The sequence below is a fragment of the Cyprinus carpio genome, chromosome B5, assembly GCF_018340385.1.
Source record: "Cyprinus carpio isolate SPL01 chromosome B5, ASM1834038v1, whole genome shotgun sequence".
NCBI classification, from domain to species: domain Eukaryota; kingdom Metazoa; phylum Chordata; class Actinopteri; order Cypriniformes; family Cyprinidae; genus Cyprinus; species Cyprinus carpio.
Genome location: NC_056601.1, coordinates 2,605,028 through 2,630,829, shown reverse-complemented (window position 1 = coordinate 2,630,829; position 25,802 = coordinate 2,605,028). Strand labels below are relative to the sequence as shown.

At 37.5% G+C, this 25,802-nt stretch overlaps 3 protein-coding genes across 5 annotated transcripts; 2 read left to right on the top strand and 1 right to left on the bottom strand.

Moving 5' to 3' along the window:
- Positions 1 to 312: 312 nt before the first annotated feature.
- LOC109079231 (ankyrin repeat and LEM domain-containing protein 2) lies at positions 313 to 16,252 on the top strand. Of its 2 annotated transcripts, none has more exons than XM_042723575.1 (13): positions 313 to 475; positions 3,078 to 3,536; positions 4,168 to 4,362; positions 5,077 to 5,270; positions 7,438 to 7,626; positions 7,967 to 8,089; positions 8,184 to 8,256; positions 8,357 to 8,526; positions 8,598 to 8,704; positions 8,824 to 9,014; positions 11,438 to 12,269; positions 13,582 to 13,713; positions 14,308 to 16,252. In XM_042723575.1, the coding sequence occupies exons 2-13, from the start codon at positions 3,098 to 3,100 to the stop codon at positions 14,519 to 14,521; spliced, it is 2,859 nt and encodes a 952-aa protein (XP_042579509.1). In that variant the 5' UTR covers positions 313 to 475; positions 3,078 to 3,097; the 3' UTR covers positions 14,522 to 16,252. The 2 variants fall into 2 exon arrangements, with proteins under 2 accessions (XP_042579509.1, XP_042579510.1); XM_042723576.1 differs by lacking the exon at positions 313 to 475 and adding an exon at positions 1,806 to 2,050.
- A 227-nt stretch (positions 16,253 to 16,479) lies between these two features.
- Positions 16,480 to 20,642, bottom strand: LOC109068612 (serine/threonine-protein phosphatase PGAM5, mitochondrial-like). 2 transcript variants are annotated; one of them, XM_042723577.1, is made up of 6 exons: positions 20,234 to 20,642; positions 19,364 to 19,536; positions 19,129 to 19,254; positions 18,219 to 18,307; positions 17,828 to 17,961; positions 16,480 to 17,254 (listed from the first exon to the last, which is right to left on the bottom strand). In XM_042723577.1, exons 1-6 carry the CDS (start codon positions 20,428 to 20,430, stop codon positions 17,104 to 17,106), a joined length of 870 nt encoding a protein of 289 aa, XP_042579511.1. In that variant the 5' UTR covers positions 20,431 to 20,642; the 3' UTR covers positions 16,480 to 17,103. The 2 variants fall into 2 exon arrangements, with proteins under 2 accessions (XP_042579511.1, XP_042579512.1); XM_042723578.1 differs by having other exon boundaries at positions 17,828 to 17,958.
- A 1,792-nt stretch (positions 20,643 to 22,434) lies between these two features.
- Positions 22,435 to 24,822, top strand: LOC109079234 (BRI3-binding protein-like). The gene is made up of 3 exons (XM_019094411.2): positions 22,435 to 22,799; positions 23,561 to 23,663; positions 23,859 to 24,822. The coding sequence occupies exons 1-3, from the start codon at positions 22,620 to 22,622 to the stop codon at positions 24,278 to 24,280; spliced, it is 705 nt and encodes a 234-aa protein (XP_018949956.1). The 5' UTR covers positions 22,435 to 22,619; the 3' UTR covers positions 24,281 to 24,822.
- Positions 24,823 to 25,802: the final 980 nt, after the last annotated feature.

The following is a 25,802-nucleotide window of genomic DNA, read 5'->3' as shown; positions in this document are numbered from 1 at the left end:
TAAGTACTGAATAATATAAATTAACTATGTGTACTTACTATATGCTAAATTTTACTTGCATGTAACTGTGCATAATTTATTGTAATTATAATAGTAAGCACATGTAACAAGCACATCTTTTTATGAATTTTCAATGACAAATATAATTTAAAATTGACAAATATAATTGATAATGGGACTACAGTTTAAAACGTTTATCGTCACGTACGGTGTACTGCTTCACAAGTATTTGTTTGTGATCAACTTGTACACGTCATTTAATAAATACACACGTCAGCCACTAGGCAGCGCTGCTGAACCCCGTTCATAAACGAGTAAAGACGCATCGAGCAAGAGAGACTTCCGGGAGGCACACTTTGCTCAGAACAACTAGCGAGATTTCTGTGAACCCAATATTTTAATTTGTACATGATTATAGCTGTTTAAGTACAGAAAGAGCCATTATCGAGGGCGAGATGGTTCCTGTTTTGCCACAGTAAGTGTCAATATTTTTTAATCACTCAGTTCTGCAGCGCATCTCTCTTTTTGTCTTCATGCCAAAGTCAACCTGTCATTGTTAAATATGACGCGATGAGATGCTATATTAGCATTAGTATTTGCTTTATCGTGGCATGTCATTGTCAAAGTATTGTGGGTTTAAGCATGACTGATGCCTAGTTCGATTCTTTCGGGAATCGGTTCTTTCGAGCAATTTGATTCATACAATTCCGTCAGCCCTGACCCTGGACCACAAAACCAGCCATAAGGGTATTTTTTTTTAAAATTTAGATTTGTATATTATTGAAAGCTGAATAAATAAGATGCATGGTTTGTTAGGATAGGAGGACAATATTTGAAAATCTGAGGGTGCAAAAAAAAAAATCTAAATATTGAGAAAATCGCTTTTAAAGTTGTCCAGATGAGTTGTTCTTAGCAATGCATATTACTAATCAAAAATTAAGTTTTGATATATTTACGATAGGAAATTTACTAAATATCTTCATGGAATATGATCTTAATATTCTAATGATTTTTTGGCATAAAAGAAAAATCTATCATTTTGACCCATACAGTGTATTGTTTGTCAGCTATTGCTACAAATAAACTCGTGCTACTTTGGTTTTGTGGTCCAGGGTCACATATTTCTGTGGGGCAAAATACACACCGGTAAAATATGAAGAGTACAGATGCAAAAGCTTCTAAGTGCCGTCTAAAAATTAGCATTTTTATCAGGCTCCTATGTTTAGGTTCAGTAATTTTACTCTAATGGCAATGTATGGGTCCTTTCTATGCAATAAAAGTGAAACAACTGAACATAAATATAGGAGCCTGATAATAATGCTCAATTTTAGACCGCACTTAGAGGCTTTTGCATCTGAACTCTTTAAATGTAATATATATAATCATTACAAAATATAGTTTGTGTTAATCTTTCTTACATTTCTGCAAATGCTGATCCACAGGGACATAATAAGTGGAGACGTTTAACAGCGTGTTATTGTTCATCCCAAAGAGGCACGAAGTCACTTTCACAGACTTTTACACTAAATGTTCCCTCCTGCTAGAATGACCTTCAAGAATCGGCTAAAAACACATCTCTTCCATCTTTATTTGACCCTCTAACTGTACCACTCTCTATTCTAATTCTACTCTGTCAAAAATATTCTGTTCTTTTGTTGATTTTTGATTGCTTCCATTGTCCTCGTTTGTAAGTCGCTTTGGATAAAAGTGGCTGCTAAATGACTAAATGTAAATGCGTCTCTAATTTTGTATGTAATACTTGATAATGTGCCATTTTCCAACCCAAAATGAGTCGAATTTGTGAACGAATCATTCAGATCTCAGTCGGTTCACTGAAAAGATCCGATGCACCCGGCGTTTGAAACACGAGCCCTGGTTGGCGTAGTGCGCAGGCGCAGAGCGTTCCACGCGCACGCGCAAACCGAGCTGTAAACAGCGCGAGCCTTCCAGAGCGTCCGCGCGACTCACACTGATATAAACGTTTAATAAATCACACATGCACATCTGCGCGCTCCCATCGCGCTCGGCGCCACTGTTCAGCTGATAGATGGTAAGTGGTGCAGAAATAACGGGTGACATTTTCATCCCCCGTGTTTTGATCTGTCATCTCCAGTAATCAGGATCGTGAAATACACAGACAAAAACTACAATGGATTGTAGTTCGGGCGTGACGCTTCGGTTTCAGTAAACTTTTTTAGATCTCGCAGATGCATGCTCGCCTCACAGGGGACGCGATTTAGAGGAGTTTAGTCCAAACGCGACCATTTGTGCAGCCACACTTCATATCGCACGTTTTTGATCCGTAACAACGCAAAAGAGCTCGATGAAGCTGTCAGTGTAACCGACGCGATGACGTCATAGCGCGTTTCATAAACGTGAAGAAAGTAAATTATTAAATGTTTTGTTTATTAACCAAATTTGCTTACAGGTTTCTCAGTGCTGTTAAAGGAACGTGTTTGGTTTCTAAAACCTAAACAGCAAAAATAATGAGTATTTTATTGTTAATCTTTTATTGCTCTTTGCCACATTTCACATGCACTAATTAAATTTTCAAAAGCTCATTTTTGTTGGCTTAAAAAAAAAAAAAAAATCAAGCAATATATCCAAGCTATTTTTTTCATCAAAGAACTCAAAAGGTCTTAAGACGGTGAAGCTGTGCTTCCTTCTTAATTTATATGGTTAAATTATGCAGTTTATTCAATGTCATATCCCATCATTTCAATTTTTATTTGTAATATTTAATTTTTATAATGTTTAATATTATTTTATAATCGGTGCTTTTCATTCCTAGTGATGTGTGCTATATTAAGTCTGCACATTTGCATTTGTTATTCATGTGCCTTTTTTTTTATTTTTTATTTTTTTTGTGATGCCTTGACAATAAAAAAGGAAGTATATTGTTTCTGAAATGCACCAGTAGTGCAGAAGAACATGTGAAGTGCCCTTCCTGTTTTATACTCGTTTGCTACCAGTCCCAGGTGATGCTGTCATCAGCATGAGACATGTGGGGCTTTTGCCAGGTTATACTCCCTTTTCTGCTTTCATATCAATTTCTGTCTGTATTTTTTGCTGATCAGGTAGCCGCAGCAGCAGAAGCATGGACGCGGTCCTGAGCAGGTTGAAAGGTCTCACTGCTGACGAGTTGAGGGAGGAGATCATTAAAGCCAACCTGAAATGTGGCCCCATCACTGCCACGACAAGAGCCATATTTGAGCGTAAGCTTGCCAGGACTCTGGTGGAGAACGCTGGACTTAGCGAGCGCGACAGCAGTGGTGCTAACGGTGCCTCGTTGGACAGTTCAGTGCAGCCCTGTGCCACATCAGCAACCCAAGACTCGGTCACAGGCGAGGATGGGGATTTTGGATACGGCATGGGCCTTAACCCACCTGAGGAGGAGGCTCTGAGTGGAACGGTTTGCCCTTGTAATGTGGAGAATTCACAGTCGGAGACACAGACTCCCTTGAAAACCGCACAGGTGTCGCCCACCTTTTTCTACGGAGTGTGTCCGTTGTGGGAGGATGTGCTGGCTAGGAATGGTAAGAGTTTTCACCTTTACTTTACACACCTTCTACAAAACTGAGAGTTTTTGTGTAAAGTGATGTCCACTACTAGTGTTAAACAGTTTAAGGTTGGCAAGATTTTTATATGATTTTGAAAGAAGCCTGTTGCGTTCACCAAGGCTGCATTAATTCGATCAAAAATACAGTAATATTAGAAAATATTTGTTCAATTTAAAACAGCTATTTTCTGTTTTATTATATTTTAGAGTGTCATTTATCTCCGTGATGGCAAAGCTGAATTTTCAGCAGCTGTTACTTAAGTTTTCAGTGTCACATGGTCCTTCAGAAATCATACAAAAACCCTCATAACATTTTTTGTGAAAACCGTGTGTGATCATTTTTGAAAACAGTTGTGCTGCTTAATATTTCTGGGAAAACTTTAATGCATTTTTTTTAATACAAAGAGCAGCATTTATTCAAGATAAAAATGTTTTGTAACAGTGTTAAATACTTTTTTTGTCACTTTTTATTCATTAAATGTAGCCATGTGTGTGTGTGTATATATATAACTTTTGAAAGGAAGAGTTTGTAATGTGAAAGCCTTTTATATGCTTATAGTGTGCAGGTGACTCAAACCTGAGATTGTTATTTTACTCTTCCTCTTTAGAGAGAGCCCATGTGTACACGGATAAGAAAGAGGCTTTGCAGGCTGTTAAAATGATGAAGGGGGCTCGGTTTAAAGCTTTCTCCAATCGCGAGGATGCTGAGAAGTTTGCCAAAGGCATATGTGACTACTATCCTTCGCCTAGTAAAAGCGCTCCCTGTGTTTCTCCTGTCAAACCTGGCCTGCTGTTTTGCAAAGGTGAGGAATTATCCCTTTAATTTATATGTTTAGAATTTAGTGTATATATTGTAAGTTATGTATCTGTTTCAGAATTAATGTATTTGATTAAATGAATTCTAAATGAAACTTTCGGTACCTCATGATTCAATTTGTATTGTTTCTTGGGGTCACGATTCGATTAAAAAATCAATTCACGATTTTTTTTAATCACAATTTTTCATAAAAAATTTTTGTGCACACTGGACATAAAACACACAAGTATTTTAATACAAAAACACAGCAGTCTTTAGTATGGGCAGTCCTGAGTCCTCAAGAAATCAGTGTTTACTATTAACTATTAACTTTCTAATAAATCAGTAATATTTTACACTTTCCATAATAACAACAAAAAAATCAACAATTCACATATTTTTCCAAACACTTGCTCTGTTTACACTTTTTTGTGTTTTTCCTCCTTCATTGCTGTTCCTGCCTTCTTCCAACAACATCATGTTGTTGTTATTATTATTATTATTATTAACTAGAAAATCAATTTTTTGAAATGTAAAAATTCAATAGAAATTCTAGAAGATGGAATTGCGATTCATATGTGAATGTTTTTTTTCCCTCCCACCCCTAATATGAATGTTATATATGAAAATTTCTGATAATAAAAATGTATGTTAAGCTAAGATAATCATGTATTAAAAACTGTAAATCTAAACGTTTTTTCTGTTAAATTCCCAAAACTAGACCACCCGTCTATGATGGAGGCAGACACAATCAACAGGGAGAAGGCGAACAGTTTTAAGAGCCCTCGGACGCAAGATTTGACCGCCAAGCTGAGGAAGGCTGTGGAGAAGGGAGATGAGATGGCCTTCACCGAGCTGGTGTGGAGCAACCCTCGTTACCTCATCGGGTCAGGGGACAACCCTACTGTAGTCCAGGTGAAAGCTTTTGTACCATAGTCGGTTTCTATGAAGTTGTTTTGGCTGTTTTTCCACTTGATATGGTGAGCTGTTGGCTTCGTTGCAAAGTTCAAAGTCTCTTTCCAAACAAGCCTAGTATCTTTCCACATGCACCATTTTCCCATGTGTATGAATTCAGCTGTTTACTTTTCAGCATGTTCTTCTATTTATTTATTTTTTAAACATGTTATCTAAACTTATCAATTAGGGCTGGGCGATATGACGATATTATCGTATATCAATGAGGTCTCGTTAGTATCGCGATGTCGATGTCAACAGGCAGGTAACAGATGATTATCGGGGAAAAAAAGACAAATGATAAACCTAGTAAGTTGCAAAAAAAGTTTTACGTAGCCCCATAGTGACCACACAGGTCTTTTTGCATGCAAGAATGAAATAATTTAGTAGAAGGGTTGGGAATCGAAAAGCTATTCCAATTTCAGAAATCAGATCAGATGAGTAATGCGCCTTTATTGTGATTTCAAAAGATTTAACTGCAAGAAGACGAAACAGAACTCGCTTAATTGCAGCGCACGCACAAAGCCGTCTCTTATATACGCGAACACTGGACTGAGCTCCCTTTTATCACATTCTTACACATTCTAATGGACAAATACACACAGAATTATATTAAAATATCCCATAAATACAATCGGTTATGTCTTAAGTGAACGTAAAGAGTTGAGAAAGAAAGCAAGGTTGTATTGGATCCGCGCATTGACAGCAGCCGCTGCCGCCATCATTAATGTTAATCAAAGGACAAAAGAAAAGAAAATCCCTCTCTGATCTTGACTGAATCACTTTTGAAACCTCAGTTTATATTTTATTTGCCTGTTGTTCGGCACTGACTGTAATGGCAACATACTTCTGTGTGTGTGATTATTTTGGAGATGCGTTCCAATATAATTGATCCTTATTTAGGGTATAGGCCTATTCTATTTTGAGCTGCAGTTTAATAAACGTTAAACAGAAAAAAGACAAAAAGTAGCACTGCACGTGTTTCTGAATATTTATTTAAACAGACTGCATAATGATGAAAAACCACAAGCATGACAGGTATAATTAAAATATGCAAATTCCATCAGTGCACATTTCAGTGCAAGATTTTTGCAAGATTTTTTAAACTGTGTATACAATATAATTATGTTTAATTAAGCTGTGATATAGCACTATAAGTTCTTTATTCATTTGCAATAAAACTATAAAGCTTTGTTGCAAATGGATAAAGACATTAGTAGGCTTCTCAGCTCGCCCCTCAACATGCACACATTTGGAGTTTCGGAAACCCAGCACTGAATATTATATTGTGGGCAGAGTATTTTAATTAATAAAATAAAAATTACAATACAAAAATTAAATTTGAGTTACCCTGCTTCTAAATAAATAAAGCAGTTATTTTTATTTTGTTAAAAATGGGCCAAAACAGTAGGCTCCCAGAAATGAAAAAAAAACCTTAACGTATTTGCTCAGAATTCATTTTTAATCCCTGCATGATTTTAGTCATACATAATAAATATCAAATACATTATAGCTTGACTACAAGTTTAAAAACAATTCTGCAATTGTTATAATCAAGGAAATTAAACTTATCATCATGAAATGTCTACACTGGCAATAATACCAAAAAGAAAGAGAAACATCGGACAACATTTTATTCAAGACACTATTATATGACATCACTATGCATTTATCATTATTACAATCACCGCCAGAATGTCCAACTTCACCATGATGAACTTAAAACAAAAAAAAAAAACTAAACCTCAACACCTCGAAAAATTCCTCGAAATTCATTTCAAACATAAATTTGATGAGAACAGAGTGGAAATTATTAGCAACAATAAAATAACAGCGAAACTAATGTTTTCTGTTAGTTTAAGCACAAATTAAGAAAAGTAAAACCAAACTTTGTGGCAATAATTAAGACCAAACTGAACATGGTGTGTGTTTATGGTGCGTGTTGGCTATGTTGTCTCAGCGGGGGTGGGGTGTGGTGGAGGTGGGCTTAGGTGGACGGTATTATCGGATATTGCGATATTTTTAAAGCCGGCTATCGATAAGATATTTTTGACATATCACCCAGCCCTATTATTAATCTCTCAATGCTGTTCTTCTGAATGTTTCTCTATTGTAAATCTGACTGCAGGAGGGCTGCAGGTATAATGTGATGCATGTGGCTGCTAAGGAGAACCAGCCAGGCATTGCTCAGATCCTGCTGGACACTCTCGAGAACCCAGATTTCATGCGGCTAATGTATCCAGATGACCAGGAGAGCATGCTGCAGAAACGCATCCGATACATTGTAGACTTGTACCTTAACACGCCAGATAAAGCTGTAAGTGGTGCTTTTAATCTGTCTTTGTTATTTAACTGTTCAAATATTGAATATATTCTGATTAGCACATAAATATTGTTTTCTGTGAAATATTTATACAGATTTTTATCATTTCTGATAAACTCCAGTTGCCTTGGATTAAAAACTTGATAATGCATTATTGGATGATACATTCATTACTGCATCAGAATTCGACAAAGACAATATCATATAAGCCAGCATTATTTTGATGACACTGTTTGGAGAATACTTTCATATTATACCTGGAATACTGTCTAGGCAGGCGGCTCACTAGGGTTTGTAACAGTCCCTCCTGAATGCTCTGTCTGGTGTTTCACAGGGATTTGAAACGCCGCTCCACTTTGCATGCAAGTTTGGCTGTCCAGGGGTGGTGAACATACTCTGTTCTCATCCAGATATCGACAAGAACTGCAAGAACAAGTACAACCAGAAGCCCTCTGAGGTACAGCAGCTGTGATGCATTAGCTTTCATGCCGAAGATTTCATAATTTACCAAAGCTTATTTATCGGTCGTCCAATGTATTCTCTTAATTTAGGTCGTTTGTGAAAGAATGAAAGAAAAGGGTAAAATTCAAGAGGTCAAACAGAAGATAAATGAATATTTGGAAGGCAAGTCAGCGGTTGTGTAGTTTTGCATTTATTTATTATACTTTAAAAATGTAGATTAGTTGCATTCCTTATTCTAACACTGATTTCTGATTGGCTACAGATCGATTATACATCCCCTTATTGAGAGCTACTGATAACTCCTCCCAACCCGTGATTGGTGCACCGTGGTCCCCTGAGCCAATGGAAAATCTGTCACCACGGTTACCCAGAAGCCCAAAGAATCCAGTTATGGCAGTCAGAGCCTTTGCTGGACCTTTAAGTCCTTCTAAAGTGAGTTTTGTGCTAATATGTTTTATAACCTAATCAAATTTGTATATAAATTAAAAACATTTTTAATATAGGCAGATGAGTTCAGACGAGCGTGGAAGACTCCTCCCAGAGAACGGGCAGACCATTTCCACAACATCCTCAAGTCTGACCCAGACCGTGGAGCAGAAAGAGTTGGCAGGTCAGCGCTAAGATATAATTTAAGGAAGCTGGTCATTACTTGTATTATCATAGACACTTATTTAATGTTTTTAGTGTTATTAAGCATTGCTTAGATAATAGTGCCCTGTCTGTAAGCAGAGATCTGGCCCATGAGCTCGGTCACCCCTGGGCAGAGTACTGGGATTTCCTGGACAGTTTTGTGGACCTGCAGTCAAGCGAAGGCCTGAAAGTGCTTGAAGAATTCCTCAGTAAAAAGGACTTCAGGGAGCGAGCTCACGAGGAAGCTGGAGAGAACGAAACCAGCAACAGGTTTAAAACCCCATCTCCGGGTAAGACCACTGATTTTTAACATACCTGCAAACTTGTCACCTTTTGGTGAAATGTGTCATTTTGACAGGGCATTCGTGAATGTATATCTAAAAGTCAGACTGTATGACTGTCTTCAGAAAAAAGGCATTTTCTTTTCATCTTAATTCCATATCACGCCTAATAAAGTAATGTTTATAAGCGCAGCGCTGTTTTGTTCACCTGATGTCAGAGAGTGAATTTGTGCTTTCTTTCATCCCGTCTGACATTTTTGTTCAGAACAAGTGTATGACATACATGATCTTTTATTATTCTGAAATTTGAGCGTTGTCATTTTCTCAAAACGTTTTCTTTTTGTCAAAACTTTTAATATTATTGTATTGTTTTTACAGTCTTTTAAAAGTTATCATATACATGGGTGCTTAGGTAACAAGAAAGTTGTTACCTAAAAAAAATTAGGTTTTATTCTATCAACATTTTTCTGAAATGATTTCAAATGTTGGATTGTAGAATTTTTTTGAAGAAAAACGTCCCATTCAAAATGCATTTAATCGATCAAAAACGAAAAACAAAGATTTATAATTTTATATTCTACTCCTCAAAGAATTCTGAATAAAAATGTATCACGGTAAGCAGCACAATAAGATAAGAAATGTGTTGAGCAGCAAATCAGAATTTTAGAATGATTTCTGAAGGATCATGTGACACTGAAGACTGGAGTAATGATGCTGAAAACTCAGCTTTGTCATTACAGGAATAAATTACATTATAAAATAAATAAAAAAAATCATATATCGATTGGGGATGCTCATTTTAACTGGTTAACCGTTAACTGGCCGTAAGAATTTTGACCGATTAATACAATCAGTTAAACGGTTTAAAAAGTTTTTTTTTTTTTTTTTTTTTTTTTTTTTTTTTTCAGTAATTTTATCAAAATATTTTAAAAGGTTTGGCTAAGGCTGAGAGAGCATTGCTATAGCCTAGCCTGGACAGAACAAGAGCTTGAACAAGGAGCTGTGAAGCATGTTCCGAAAGAAAGGGCCTGATCTTCTTGATGTTGAATAAAGCAAATCTGCAGGACCGGACAGTTTTAGCAATGTGGTCTGAGAAAGTTAACTGATCATCAATCATAACTCCAAGGTTTCTGGCTATTTTTGAAGGAGTTATGGTTGATGTGCCTAACTGGATGGTGAAATCGAGATGAAACGATGGGTTTGATGGAACCACAAGGAGTTCTGTCTTGCCAAGTTGAGTTGATGGTCCTTTATCCAGCAAGAAATGTCTGTTAGACAAGCTGAGATGCGAGCAGCTGTTGTCGGATTATCAGGATGGAATGAGAGGTAGAGTTGAGTGTCATCAGCATAGCAGTGCTATGACAAGCCATGTTTCTGAATGACAGAACCTAGTGATGCCATGTAGACAGAGAAGAGAAGTGGTCCAAGAACTGAGCCCTGAGGCACCCCAGGTAGTTAGATGTTACGACTTGGACACCTCACCTCTCCAAGATACTTTGAAGGACCTATCTGAGAGATAAGACTCAAACCACTGGAGTATGGTTCCTGAGATGCCCTTTGCCAATAGGGTTGACAGGAGGATCTGGTGGCTAACAGTGTCAAAAGCAGCAGACAGATCCAGCAAGATAAGTATTAAAGATTTTGAATCTGCTCTTGCAAGTCTTAGGGTTTCAACAACTGAGAGCAAGTCAGTCTCGGTTGAATGTCCACTTCTGAAACCAGACTAGTTGCTGTCGGGGAGGTTGTTCTGTGTGAGAAAGGCAGAGACTTGGTTGAACAGAGCTCGTTTAAGTGTTTTTGCAATGAAAGGTAAAAGGGAAGTCTGTAGTTCTCTGACTATTTTATTATGATAATGAACAGGCTGCATTGTCAAGGTAGCAACGGTTAACTGTGTGCGTGCATGTGGCGCCAGCACAATCATTTGAATTTTTTTCCTTATAACAGTGGAAGCAACTACTCCTTTTAGTCATAAAGATAATCGGAACTGTAAAAGGTTTGCTTTCATTTGTGTACATTCACAATAAAACAAATATTTGTGCTTTTGTAAAACAGGTCTAAAGAAAATAGGTTGCTGCTTTCTGCCGTCTTGGTTTCCTTTGACACAGCACAAAAATGAACCGAAACTGCATGTTTTTTCTTTCGTTTTTTTATTTTTATTTATTATTCAAATAAAAATAGAATGGCTCGTATATATATAGCCTAGCTTTATTATGTTTTTATCCACTCGCAGAAACGCTGCAGGTGCATTATGTGATATGATATATCCATGTGAATCCTCATGTTCTGTTGTTTGCTGCTTTTTGCACATGTAATATTAATCCGGTGTCTGAATTTTTGGTTTGACTGTACATCTACATTTTACATCAAACTTTTTGATTTCCAAGACCCAGGGAAATCCTTCACTCCATGATATGTCTCCTTTTAAATTTCAGGCAAACTGAAGAAGTTCTGTAACTCCATCTCTGTGGGGGCATTTTTGGACGAGGGTGACGATATCAGCCTGGAGGAGATCAAAAACAGGCAGAACGCTGCCCTCACCAGTATTTCTTCTGTGTGCTCCAAAGATGGCCTGCAGGGGGCGGTAGGGGGGCTTGAGTTTCACATCCTACCAGTCTCCCACAGTGCTGACCTCATCGAGATGGCGGCGGAGCAGGATCTACTGCTCTCCAGCAGTAAAAACGGCCTGTGCTGCGAGCAGGGCCCCGGGGACAGGACTCCAAACGGGGACAAAATGTCCCCTCGCATCTGTGGTCCATCAGATTCCTGCATTTTGTCGCCAATCTCAAACCTAATGGCTGAGTTTGAGAGGATGTCTCTGCTGGATGAGCCAGATAGGACAAACAGGGAAAGAAGAAGAAGCGGAGGGAAACGTCACAGAGACGCCCAGGCCACGGAGCTCTCCTCTGGACTGGGCCACCTCTCTTTGTCCTCGGAAGAAGACTCCGTGTTTGATAAAGACAGGACGTCTGCGTTACGAGCAGCAGAGAATGATGGATTGGAGAGAAGAAATGAAGTAGATGCGAGGTCCAGTGCCAGTTCAGATGAATACTTACTGGCCAACGAAAGATTAGAACCTATAAACCAACGGACTATAGAGACTCCAGGGGGTGAGCGCACGATCTGCGCTAGATCAAAGTCCTGGGATCATGGGGGAAGAGACCTCAGCTCCTCTGGGTCTTCCAGCTCCTACAGATCACTTGACGGTTCTCAGGACTTCATACTGCGGACTCCTCCGAGAGTGACGAAAAGACTCTTCATCGAAGGGTGAGGGGACCTGTGATCACTGTGATGCTTCGATATAAAGGCATTACTTCTTTCTAGCAGAGAATTGTGATATCTAGGCTAGTGATGGAATTTCCTAAATATTAGCCTTTTATAGTACACTTTGGTAAACACATGGTGTCACATAATTTTTGTTAAGCATAGCCCTTAGGTTAGATGCCACATTAAATTTTATGCAGATGAAAACAAGGCCAGGATGGATCGACTTGCAGTTTACAATGACACGCTCAGTGCAAAGGTCCAAGATCACATTTTTATAACTCACAACTTTTAAAATGAAGACGTTTTTGTCCATCAAATCTGGATGTTGTTAAACAACATTACAGTCCTTCGAACACGCTGTAAATTTATTCCTCAGTCTTGTTTTCATTCCTGTCAAAAAATAAATATGGTGCCACTGCTACCCTTCTTAAGGTATATTGGTCTATAAGTTATTATAGTAAAATATATGGTTCTAAACCTAGTAATTAATTAATAAGTAATTAATTTAAGTTAAATTTGCAACCCAGTTAGCCAATGTGGCATTTTTTATTTGTTTTTAATTCATTCAGTTTATTTCATTTAATTATTTTAAATACGTATATTTATTTTAGTTACTTTTTTGGTATACATTTTAATCCATTTTTTAAATTCGTAAAATTTTTTTACTTGAGCACAAATCTGCAATATTAGAATAATTTCTGAAGGATCATGTGGAATAATTCTTTAAATCTTTAAATAGTAATTAGTGCTGTCAAATGATTAATTGCGATTTATTGCATCCAAAATAAAAGTTTTGTTTACATAATATATGCGTGTACTTTGTATATTTATTATGTATGTATAAATATACACACATACAGTATATATTTTGAAAATATATTTGTTCATATAATGTACATTACATATAAATGTATTTAATATATAAACAGTGTTTTTCTGAAATATATGCATGTGTGTGTATTTTTATATATATATATATATATATATATATATATATATATATATATATATATATATATATATATATATATATAATAAATATACACAGTACACATATACACATATTTTATGTACACGAAAACTTATTTTGGATGCGATTAATCGCGATTAATCATTTGACAGCACTAGTAATAATACAAAAACACTTCTTTGACACTAACCATTTGCTGTAAAAGAAGACAAATCTTTTATTTAAGGCCCTGTTCTGAACAATTATTTTTTTTAAATACTTGTAATAATAAAACATCTTTCTAACATGAATACCAAGTCAAGTTTTTGGCTTTAAACCTTCTTTCTTTACTTCTTATTTCAGGGATTCGCCCACCAAGTTGGACAGAGAAGTTCTGTCAGCTTTAGGAGGCGCAGACATTGACCCTCTGAAGTATCCCGGCATTAACAAATGGAAGAGCACAGTTCAGACATACTCCCACTTAGAAATGCAAAGGTAGGCATGTGGGTCATGTGAGAGTTATGTTACACTGCTGTCTAGCACATTACACAACCGTTCAAAAGAGAACGTTTTTTTTATTTATTATTATTATTAAAACTCACTCATAATATTATTAAAAAAAAATTTTTTAAGGGAGATATCAAATGCCCATTTCCCGATTTGCAAAGATTCATTTAAAAAAAAAACTTATACTCCCTTCTTCTGGGATTTTTATGATTATAGGATGGATGTGTACACACACTGCCAACACACATTTATGTTAAAAAAACATGTTAAAGTGAATTTAGCATCCGATGACCCCTTTAAATAAATTCTGTTCTTTTAAAGTTCTGTTAAAGATAAAATGTTTTATCACCATCTCTGTGGTAAATATATTAAAACAGAAAACATCATAATATTACACAATATCACTGTTTTTCCTGTATTCTTTTATCAAATAGATGCAGTCCTGGAGAGTATAGGAAACTTCTTTTAAAAAAAAAAAAAAACATTTAAAAAAACATAAATGGCAACAACAGGCCTTTTTTTAAAAATTGCTCTTGAAAACATCTTGTGACAAATATAAGAGGTGTGTATTTATGTTTTCAGCTGGCAGACTCCTGCGGTGTACAAGAGCCATTTGAGGGCTCATCCAGTCACCCCTGGCTCTCCAGCCGGCGGCTTGAAGTCCCCCGCGGGTCGCTTCAGCCCAGCCCGTCACATGAGCTCACCGGACCTCTGCAGCCCGGCACACTCCAACTACAGTCCCGTGAGCTACATCCAGCGGATCCGACTCAAACATTTCGGCAACTCCCCCATTTAACAGATACTCCCCATCCCATCCGGCCCCATTTCTACCAGTTAGCAACTGAAATAATAAGCGAATATGGGATGAAACGTCACAGAGGAGAACGGTGTCACAACGGAAGCCATGAAATGCTCAAATTGGACTCCTAGTGCCGTGCAAACCGCGGATAGGATCTCGCAAACAGGCCGTCATTCAGTTTCTCAAATAATAATATGCACATCTCCCGGGGGGTTCCCGAATCATAATAGAAATCGAAATATTGGGTACTTCTGTGTATGACACCCAGTGTGTTGATCTGTGATGGACTTTTTCTAACCTTTTTTGTTTTCTATTTTCTTTCTTATCTGTGTGTGTGTGTGTGTGTGTGCGTGTGTGCGTGCGCTTGGGAGATGTATCTGGAATTATAAAACTGTGTCTTGAATGTAAATGAACAATTTCCCACTTAACACAGTCATTTAAATTAGGGGGGAAAATAGCTCCAAGCTAAATTAAAATAACGTGGTAGTAAATTATTAAATTATTTTTGCTAGTTAACTGTCAGTAGCACAAATTACTCATTTTAATGGTTTTTAATGTTAAAAAAGAAAAACGTCAGCTGACTGCCAGGAGTTATTTTTATTCCTTGATTGGAGAACTGCCTTAAATTTCTAAAAGAAAAGACCAAATTCTGAATCTCAAAAGCAGGTGTTGATTCTTGCTTATCTAATAGCAGCCTTAGGTGTTGGGGGGGTAAGCAAGAGGTCTATAACGTGTAAGTATTCCCTTTTTAAGTTTAATAAATGTGAGTTATCATTTCTATGTATGCATTTGTTTGCACTTTTAATTCTTTTTGGAGTTTGACAGTTCACCGTGAGCAACAGATGAGACTCGGTTTGTCAGAAAGACATGAATCTGTGTAGTTTGAGCCGTGCCACTTTCAAGCACATGCAGAGTTGATGATCGATAACGAGTGTGGATGGCAAGTCTGTACCGTCTTGTTCCGCTCATGTCATAAAGACTTGATGAGTGTAGATCCAGAGTGTTGTAAGTGCACTTTAAATGTGTCAGAAAAGATAATTTTCCTTCATCCCATCATAAATGGCCAACATTTTAATCTCAATGCTTTGTAAATGGATCCATTTGCCAGATTCAGCCCATTGATTTTGGAATCAAAGCTACATGACTCGAAGCAGAACAGCTCCCGGTAGCTCAGCTTTATGTTATGAATTATCACAAGGAATCGAGTCCAGAACATCCTCTGTGGTACTTTCAGATCATGTGATCTATTTCTTTGGTGCCCATCAGTCTCAGTGTAGTGCTGGCCTGTTGATCTTTGCTTCGTAAAGCTTTAGTGCCTTTGATTATGATCTGTTTGGAACATACAAAACACAGATGCACTGACCACATACAAGCCGAATAGACCTTTTTTTCTGTTTCCTAGGATATAATACAGTACAGTAGCATTGGCATATGCAGTGTCTGAATACCTCTTAAAAACAATTGTAAGAGAAGAAAAAAGGTTTACAGTTTAGTTATTGCTAGTGTTGTATCAATGCCAGCCTTACTTTTTGTTAAACGATGCTTTGTAGTGCCAACACTGGTGAATTGAAAATGAGTTGCAGTTTGTTGAGAATTGAATTATTTTTGTTGTCCTGGCCTTTACGTTGCATGCATTTCTAGTCCTATTTTATTACAGTATGTGTTAAAGAAGAGTATTTGATGTTCTATTGACGAACAATAAATAAAGTGCGCAGTCTTGTAACTTTACTGACTTTCTCTGGCTCTACAAGAAAAATCTTATGAAAACTAGCAAATGTAAATTTCTTATTTCATTCAGATTTCTCCCATTGCTTTATTTGTAAACAATAAGGTCTTATTCTTATGTGCATGACGGTTCAAATGTTTCTTATGCTCACAAAGGCTTTTTTTTAAGTAAAATACGATCTGGACATTTTTTTAACCCATTACCTGAATCAAACAATAAATGACACTAGTAAACAACTCAATGAATTTATTTTTTACAGCCGTAAACAACAACAACATAATCATCCTCAGCCTTTCAATGGCAAGATTCTCACATTTTAGCAAACTCAAACCTTGCTTCTAAAACAATCATAAACGATTCCAAGTAAACAGTGCAAATACACACCAATGCCTCCAGAGTTTGCATAATGCTACTGGAAAAAGACACCTCGTCACAAACATAAAAAAGTACACTTGCTGGTTAATTCCACCTTAGTTCAGACAAAGCATGGCACAGGAGTGTAAAATTGAAGAAACATCAATAATTCTCAACTTGCTTGTTTTAAAAAATACAAAATACACTCAAGACACTTGTGGAGTCACTGATCGCAACAGATGGTAGAGTTGCAAATTAAATTTTCACAGCAATCTTCTCCTAAACTGCAGCTATGCATGATTTTTAAGAGTTGATGAATATGAAATCACATTCCGTATTCTGGAATATTGTGACTCTGAAACAGCATTTAAAAAATAATAATAATAAAAAACATTCAGGAGAACATTTAAGGAAATCCTTTGCAACTCTAACATCTGTCCATCTCAATGATCCTTCGGTTCTAGGCTGTTTTGAGGCATGCTGGTCTAGCTTGAGAACGTCATGTCCGGGTGAGTTTATCTGGAGGCATGAAGCCCGAGTCTCCCAGCGCTCTGAGACCCACTCGGCCACTCGGACGAATCGTCAGCCAGGTGATGCTGCCGTTGTTCAGGCCCATCCTCAGCCAGCCCTCCGGAGGAAACTGCAGAGCCCTGGAACAAACACTCATGCTTTTGACATTTTCTTTGAAAGAGCGGAACAGTTACTTCATGTTCCTGTAATTAATGACAGAATTTTCATTTTTGGGTGAACTAACCCTTTAAGAGGTATGAGCAACAGCAATAGTGATGTTTGACTTTGCAAGAACCAGTGATAAAAGGTTGCAAACAGTTTTTCATGAATTCCATATATTTAATATGGAAGCTCATTTCTACCACACAAGAAAATTATGCTGGAGTAAACCATATATAGTAGACAAAAAAAAAAAGTCAGAATTATGACTCACGATAAATTTTTATTATGACCTCTTCTCATAATTTCACTTTTGTCATAATTATGAACTACCAAAGCATAATTATTTTTTCTTATGTGGCTGAAATTGGCTTCTATGAAACTTTTGCAACCACACACACGTAAATACAAAGTGATCAGAGCATACTTACGATGACGTTCGTTCTCCGTGGACAGACTGCTGTGGTTTTTATAAAACGTTGCTTTTTTTGTTTTTATGAAAGCACAGAAAGGAAGATAAAAAAGACTGCACTGAGTAGCAAGTGAACACAAACCTGCACACAAAATAGCGGATGACATTAGCATGACAGACGATGATCTCGTAGCTGTCCTCCTTCTGCTTGGGGTCTGCTCGGTGGATGTAGCGGCGGAACGCTGCCTCGATCCGCGCGCCGTCCTCATGGTACTGCTGAAACCAGCACAAGAGTTTCACAACCATCCACGTGAGGAGAGGAAGGACTCCGCAGCGCACCCACGACAAAACCAAACTCAACATACTCCAAAAAACATTCCAGACATCATGCTTTAAGATGGCCAGCAGTAACCTTAGCAGCTTGTTCTGTTATGACTCTGAGTCATCAACAGAAACGAAACACATAAAGACAATAAAAATAAATAAATGTGGGGACTAGCGGACAGACTGGCGAAGTAAGACTTTGCACTGACCACTGCCTCAGGTTTCCAGTGTGTGACAGGTGGGACGGGCTCTATGGGAGCACCCTCTCGCAGTAAATCACAGCTCATAAGCTCCACACCTATAACATAACATGAAGAAAAGAGCAATTCAGAATCTCTACTGTAGCAACACTTTTTAATACATATTCATCCTTTTTTTAAAGCCTTTCAGTTAAAATCAAGGCATGAATTTTGTTTGGGAATTCCCCCTTCAGGTGACTCTTAAGGTAACACTCAGTAATAAAATAAGAACAAATAAATGACAAGCAATGACATAAATTCTACACATTTTTTTTTTCAATATCACGCCAGCTTCTATGTCTATATTCATGACAAGAGCAAGGTTTATGTTAGTTATTCCAGATATTTAAATGTGTGACGTGCCCTGCAAGCATCTCTCTTTTTCTTTATTAGTTAAGTCAACGTATTACTTTAATTAGTTTATTAATGCACACACTTTAACACCAAATACTGCTTCTTTCAAAAGACGGCACGATGAAATGCCTGTTATTATTTATCCAGAGCACAGTGGGATCTGCATTTGCATTAATCAGTGTTACTGAACCACTTTTTTTACAGTACGAGTAAAGGGAGGAAAGTAAAGTGCTTGCAGGATTCTTTAGTTAAATAAATAAAGTATAAAGCTGTTATAATCAGACCATATTTATTTTTAGACCTTGCTTAAAGGCTCATAGTTTACTAGTGTAACATACAATGTCATAACATTTTTAGAGATGAGATAGAAACTCTAAACAACCCCTGTGAATCTTGCACGATTTTTTTTTTTTAAATACTGATATTGTGTTTTTGAGAACCGATACAGTATCGCCGAACAAAATAAGGCGACACTCACGTGTATCGCTGTTTTCTGACACCCCTGCTCTTCAGAATGAGTCTGTACCTGGCAGGTGTTTGCTGATGATGTTGGCCGTCTCTGTAGCTCTGGTCATGGAGGAGTGGATGAGAACGTCGTACTTCAGTCCGAGCGCCGCTAATCTCTGTCCTGTATACTCAGCCTGTTCACGTCCTGCAGCCAAGACAGACACCAGCATGTGAAATACTCGGTGGCACAATGTAGCAAGCAATGGATTCGTCTGAGCACCTCTATCAGTTGATATATGCTGAGGGATCAGTACCTAAAGGCGTCAGTATCCTCTCTTTATCTCCATCCCCCTTGAGGTTGTACTGAGAGTGTCTGATGAGGAAGATGTGGCGCGTGGCTTTGGGTTTGCTGTTCTCCACATCCGGACTTCCAGCGTCACCGGCACTTTCCTTTCTCTTCCCGTTCACCGGAGATGAGGGGTCACGTCTGAAAGCATCAAAAAGTGTTCAAACTAGCTATTCACAAAGTAGTCCCACTGAACTCAGTCCAGTAAATAAAGACTGAAACACACGCTGCATTGAAGCCATACATTTGTATCAGTTAAGAAAATAGCTACAATATGGTTTGCAATATTCACTTTTAATGAACAACAACAACAACAACAAAAAACATTTAAAATAGTTGCTACAGTTAAAAAAAAAAAATGCATTCATGTGTTTTATTAATCCTAATGTAAAAACTATTAACTATATGTTAGGTTTGCTGTTTTTCATAGTTTCATCATTTTTGATGAATTTTACTCTATACACAACTGTTCCAGATTTTAAACATTAAACAAGGGTCAAGTCTATAACTGAAGCTTAAGTCAGTGCGCACACTTTCATGCATGTAAGATTAAACTATATTAATAACAATTAACCATGTCTAAGACTAAACCTTCCTGCGCAATAATTAAATTAATAAAAAAGGTCACTGACACTATTTAAATCACTGAAAATGTGGTACGGATAAAACTGGGTGATCCTTTAATATAACCACTGAACAAAGCATTGAACCTCAGGTTACACTAACTCGCCAAAAATGATTTTTGGACACCATGTAGTACCATATTGTTCTTAGAGATACCTTAAAATACTATTTAAATACAATAGTAATCAATCAGAAATAAATCTGTGTTGCTTACTTGTCCCAGTTATAATCCCATCCGCTCGCAGTGGGCCACGCCGGAGGCTGCGCTGCGTGCACGGCAGACAGGGTTTCTCTGAACCGGCGTCGGTCTGCGAAGTAGCCGCGCTTATCTGCCGCGACCGCCGCGCACACCAGCACCGCGGATCCGCCGGCGAAGCCGCACGCGAGACTGATCGCTCTCCGAAATGTCATGACTCGAGCGAGAGGAGTCAGCGGAGAGTTAACAGATGCTCTTCAGCGCTATGACGCACTGACACTGAGTCACTCTGGGGAGGAAGTGCCGCCGTTTCCTCCTTTCACAAGCAAACACGTCAAGCAAAATAGCTTCAAAGCAGTCACTGCTACCTCGCCATGACCGTTAAAAAAAAAAAAAAAAAAAAAAAAAAAAAAATCCTTTTTCTTCCTAAACCATGTGTAGCAGAATTTATTTGGACTCTATAAACATCCAAAAGCAGTCACGACGAATGTGTGAAAACAGCGGAAAAAAAAAAAAAATACGTCATTCCTGAAAATAAAAGTCCCCAGCATACAAAGTAACAGTTTACATGTTGTCAGTATTTTTCTTCAAACAAATTAGTTATTACATTTTTTAAAAAACAGTTTCAAATAGGGCCTATGCTTAAATATTGATTGTGCTTTATTCAATTACGTATTTGTTTTATACGTATTTATTCGTTTCAAAACATTGAATAAAATACAGTTAATATTTAAGCATATTTGAAACTGCTAAAAGTGTTTATGTGTGAGCGTGTGTCACTTTTAGCAGTTTCACATATGCTTAAATCTTCCTTTTATATTTTAAATCTTCCTTTTGATCAATTTAATACATCTTTGCTGAACAAAATTATTTTCTTTACAAAAAAAAATAATATATATATATATATATGATATATATATATATATATATATATATATATATATATATATATATATATATATATATATATATATATATATATATATATACATATATATATAAAACATACTTGCCCCAAACCTTTGGACAGTAGTTTATATATGTATATGTATGTATTTGAATGAATTCCTCAAGTACAAATGAGTTCTTGCTAACAGACAACTATGTATTTAGCTTTTTTATGCTTATTTAAGGCAGCAGTAACTTGAAAACAGTAAAGATTGGTTTTGCCGTGTCACCAGGTGGAACCTGCTGCAAATTCCCAGTTCACTCAAGCAGATGTTTTACATAAAGAAGATAAAACATGGAACAGCATGAAACACACATCGATATAATTACAAACAAAGCCACCCTTAAACAACACCAGATCTCCCAGGCAGCCTGTTTTAGAGCACTCACAAGTTACAAACATGACCACGAGAGAGTTCCTGAGAAAACAGTGTGTTCCAAGCTGCCTCGAGGCGTTGATCCAGAAGTATTCCAGCTCCTTCCTGAACACAGAAAGTAAAAATATGCACATAAACCACATCTTTGTAATTCAGCCTTCGTAGAGGAATAGCTCACAAAAAAAATGTTAATTCTGTCATTTACTCACCTTAATATCAAACCTGTTTGACTTACTTTCTTGCACTGATCATGAAAAGGGATGCTGGGAAACAAGGTCATTGTTAATAAACCACATACATGTTTAAATAATCATGATGTTATTGAATAGCTTATCACAATTTTGCATAAATAAACAATTTCTAATAATAGTATTTGTAATATTAAAATTGAACTACCCTACAAAAGTTTGGGGTCTGTAATATTTTTGTCAATTTACATTCTGTTAAATGTCTCATACTATCAAAGCTGCAGTTATCTGATCAAAAATACAGTAAAAACAGTAATATTGTGGAATATTAATTATACTAAACTCATGGATGTTTGAGAACCTTAAAGACTTTATTTATGTTATTTATCCATTGCAATTTTTAGAAACAGTATCCTTCTCTGCATTCATTGTTTTACGAAGCTTTTAATTTTATTCTCTACCTTTAAATCTTTAGCCTTAGCCAAAAACAGTGTTTTACATTTTAAACCACCCTTGCAAAAAATTTTAAAAAATAATAATAATTAGGCCAGTTTTAAGACCTTTATTTTAAAATATTTTTTGTCGCAAGTGAAATAAACAAAGTATTATTTTATTTTATAAGAGAGACGGGTTGTTAATAAAATTTAAAACTTTGTTCCACACTCCGGAGCAGAAGAGGGCGGCAATGCGCCAATAAGAAGAATATTTTTAGACTTCCGGTGCAGTTCGCTCTCTAGCTAGTCGCGCGCACAGCTTCTTCCTTAATTTCTCTGCAGCGTCTCCTTCCGGCACATCACACGTCTTTATTCAGTCTTTTATAAGCTCTTTTCGACCGCTGTCATCCAGGATTTTCTCCACTGCACATAGCCGGTTGTCAGGTCGCCTGTAAGAATGAAGGGAGTGAAACTGGCCGTGGTTCTGAGCGTGTTTTTGGCCTTCGTCCTCGTGACTGAAACGGCGCGAAGCAAGAGAGACTCCAGCAGCCAGAACAGCTTCAGGAGGGCGGCCAGTGGCTTCTACCAAACCCTCAGCAATATCCTCGGAGAGGAGAACATGAGGGTTCTGTACAAGGTCCATATAAGATCGTGCCATGTTTTCATGCAGCTTAAAAATGTCGTTTTGTTTGCAGGTGCACTAGTTTTAGGCCAGCTATCAATGGCCGTGTTTCAAAATCTAGTGAGCTGCCTATCTAGACAGCATACTGTATATGGGCATCTTTCTAGGTCTCTAGGTTCTGGGTAGTGTCAGTGCTGTGTAGTGCTGCTACTTGTTTATGTTTTAAGTAAATATTGTATAACTAAAATATGATTTTAACAATTTCATAAGTGAATAGTCTATTAATTATGCACATTAAATGCCCTCAAAAATCATTTTTGACTTTCATAATTTGAATGTATATGGGTGTGTGCTAATTTAAATTAATTTAGCTAAATATTTGAATGTGCATTAATGGGCTTTTTGTACTGTACTGTTATAAGCTATATTTTATGAGAAAATAAGCTTATTTGGGAAAATATTTCATTACTGTAAAGCAAATTATTATTATTGTTATTATTACTAACACTGTTGTTGTTAACCTTGTATTATAATAATTTTTTTTTAATATAATAGATTAAAAGATAACTTTTTAAATGAATCATCACTTGAAAATAATAACAAAAAAAAATCTAATTTATATTTTAATTTAGATAATTGATAGTTGGGTGATTTTCTTCTGTGACCTTTGCATGTTTTATAATGTTCACACTAATATGTGTTTGCATATAACTTTTTTGCAGTCTTAATTTATAAAAAAAAAAAAAAAAAAAAACACCTTTGTCAATGTTTTGCAGTTCTTCTCCAAAACTACAGAGAGGTTCGTTCATGGAGTGGATTTATTAGTGGACACCTTGTGGAAGCTGTGGGTGGATCTGCTGGATGTAATGGGCATCGACTGTAAGTCTGGATCAGAATTGCTGCAGTTATGATCTCAGTGACTGAAATAGCACATCTCTGCTGTTTGTGTGTGATGCAAAAAATCATGTCCTTAAAACCTCCTTTATATCTCTCCCTTCCCTCTCTCTGCTTCTATTTCCGTCTGTCTCTGTTTTATTTCTCTCTCTCTCTCTCTCTCTCTCTCTCTGTCCTCAGCCTCTAATCTGACGCACTACTTCAGCCCATCGTCTGTGTCCAGTTCTCCTGCTCGCGCACTCCTCCTGGTGGCAGCCTTGCTGGTGGCTTACTGGTTCCTGTCCTTGTTCCTCAGTGGTTTCTTTTACATCCTCCACGCAGTGTTTGGCCGTTTCTTCTGGCTGGCCCGTGTGGCCCTTTTTGCTCTCTCCTGCCTGTACATTCTGCAGAAATTCGAGGGCGACCCGGAGAAAGCGGTGCTGCCACTGTGCTTCATCATGGCGATGTACTTCATGATGGGACCGGTGGGAGCATACTGGAGGAAAGGGGGTGGGCCTGGAAACCTGGAGGAGAAGATCGACCACCTCGATACACAGATCCGGCTCCTTAACATCCGCTTGAGCAGAGTGATTGAAAACCTAGAGCGCTCCAGTGACCAATGAAATGATTTCCGCTCCGGGCTAAGGGTCAGCGCTGGGGTTTGTGAGATGGGATAAGAAGAAAAAATTGCTTTGTTTTTTGTTTTTTTTTGCCGTCTTTTTTTTCTCAGGATGTCCCAACATTTTAGTCAGGCAAGAATTGTATGTGACATAAATTCCCCAGTTGATATGCTGAAAAGTTTAGATCCACCCTGTTGTTGTGGAGTGTATTATTAGTGTCCACTTCTACAGTAGCCGCCCATTTTTGAGCAAATATCAGGATTTTTTTGTATACTGTGGGTCCGTGTGTGTCTGCAAGCCTTGAGTTGAGTGTGTTAGTCCATTGCGCAGTGTTAAGCCCTTTTACGTAAGCTTCGTTAGGGCACTTTCTGTGAGTGTGTGTGTTATTTATCAATCATGAAGGCAATGCAATTGAGAGTTGATTCAGAAACACTCAAAGTGTGAAGAATAGCCAGTATCACTTAGGGCTGTGCAAAAAATCGAATGTGATTTTCATGCGCATCTCATCAGTAAAGGCGCTCCTGTAATTAGTAGTATATCTCCAACACGTGTGTTAAGATCAGGGTTGCCAGGTTTTCACAACAAATCCTGCCCATTTGCTTCTCAAAACTAGTCCAAAACTAGCCCAATCGCGTTTCTAGGAGGTTCCCCGATAAAAATTGCATCCCGGGGTTAAAATATACATTTTTTGGCAGGGTTGCCCTGGTAAGATTCGCATTTTAGGGGCTAAATATCACGTTATTGGTACTGGGGTCGCTTCAACCCGCGAACACGAAAAACAACCACAGACTTGGCAACACTGGTTCAGGTGGAGCGGCATTTACTACACAGAGCCGTAGTCCACCGACAACTAACACAAAATCGCTTTCAAAATTGACAAAGAATCGCCTGCGATTTTAAAATCGATTTTGTGTAGATTGTCAGTGAATTACGGCTCTGTGTAGTAAATGCCAACCAGTGTTGCCAAGTCCGTGGTTGTTTTTCATGTCCGCGGGTTGAAGCGACCCCAGTACCAATAACGTAATATTTAGCCCCTAAAATGTGAATGTTACCAAGGCATCCCGGCCAAAAACGTATCGCCTGGAACGAAACGCGATTGGACTAGTTTTGAGAAGCAGTTGGGCAGGTTTTGTTTTGAAAACCTGGCAACCCTGATCTTAAGGCACATGCTGGAGATCTACTACTAATCACAGCAACAAAAATACTTAACACAAGAACATTAAAATAACATTAAATTTTCTTCACATGCCTAGTATCACTGTATTTTTTTTTTTTTTTTTTTTTCCATCTCTCCCTCGTCTCTTCTTGAGGTCACTCTGAGTTCAGGACCGATCAGCACTATCAGGGATAGAGATGTATGTGGAAATCGCTTTCAGAGAGCAGCTAGTCATCAGAAGTGTGAGGATATCAGACCAGTGTTCCTGGCAGCAAACTTAACAGTGCTGCAATGTATACCAGTATCTCTGTCCAGCTACAGCCGAGAGAGAGAGAGATGTTCTCATGTGCTTCAGATAAGTACATTCAG

Coding starts and splice junctions, on each gene's coding strand:
- LOC109079234 (XM_019094411.2), top strand. CDS start 22,620: ATGAAGGGAGTGAAACTGGCCGTGGTTCTGAGCGTGTTTTTGGCCTTC. Junction 22,800..23,560: donor ACATGAGGGTTCTGTACAAG/GTCCATATAAGA, acceptor AATGTTTTGCAG/TTCTTCTCCAAAACTACAGA. Junction 23,664..23,858: donor GGATGTAATGGGCATCGACT/GTAAGTCTGGAT, acceptor CTCTGTCCTCAG/CCTCTAATCTGACGCACTAC.
- LOC109079231 (XM_042723575.1), top strand. CDS start 3,098: ATGGACGCGGTCCTGAGCAGGTTGAAAGGTCTCACTGCTGACGAGTTG. Junction 7,627..7,966: donor TTAACACGCCAGATAAAGCT/GTAAGTGGTGCT, acceptor GGTGTTTCACAG/GGATTTGAAACGCCGCTCCA. Junction 13,714..14,307: donor TCCCACTTAGAAATGCAAAG/GTAGGCATGTGG, acceptor TTATGTTTTCAG/CTGGCAGACTCCTGCGGTGT.
- LOC109068612 (XM_042723577.1), bottom strand. CDS start 20,430: ATGACATTTCGGAGAGCGATCAGTCTCGCGTGCGGCTTCGCCGGCGGA. Junction 19,255..19,363: donor GAGGATACTGACGCCTTTAG/GTACTGATCCCT, acceptor TCTTGGCTGCAG/GACGTGAACAGGCTGAGTAT. Junction 18,308..19,128: donor CATCAGCAAACACCTGCCAG/GTACAGACTCAT, acceptor GTTATGTTATAG/GTGTGGAGCTTATGAGCTGT.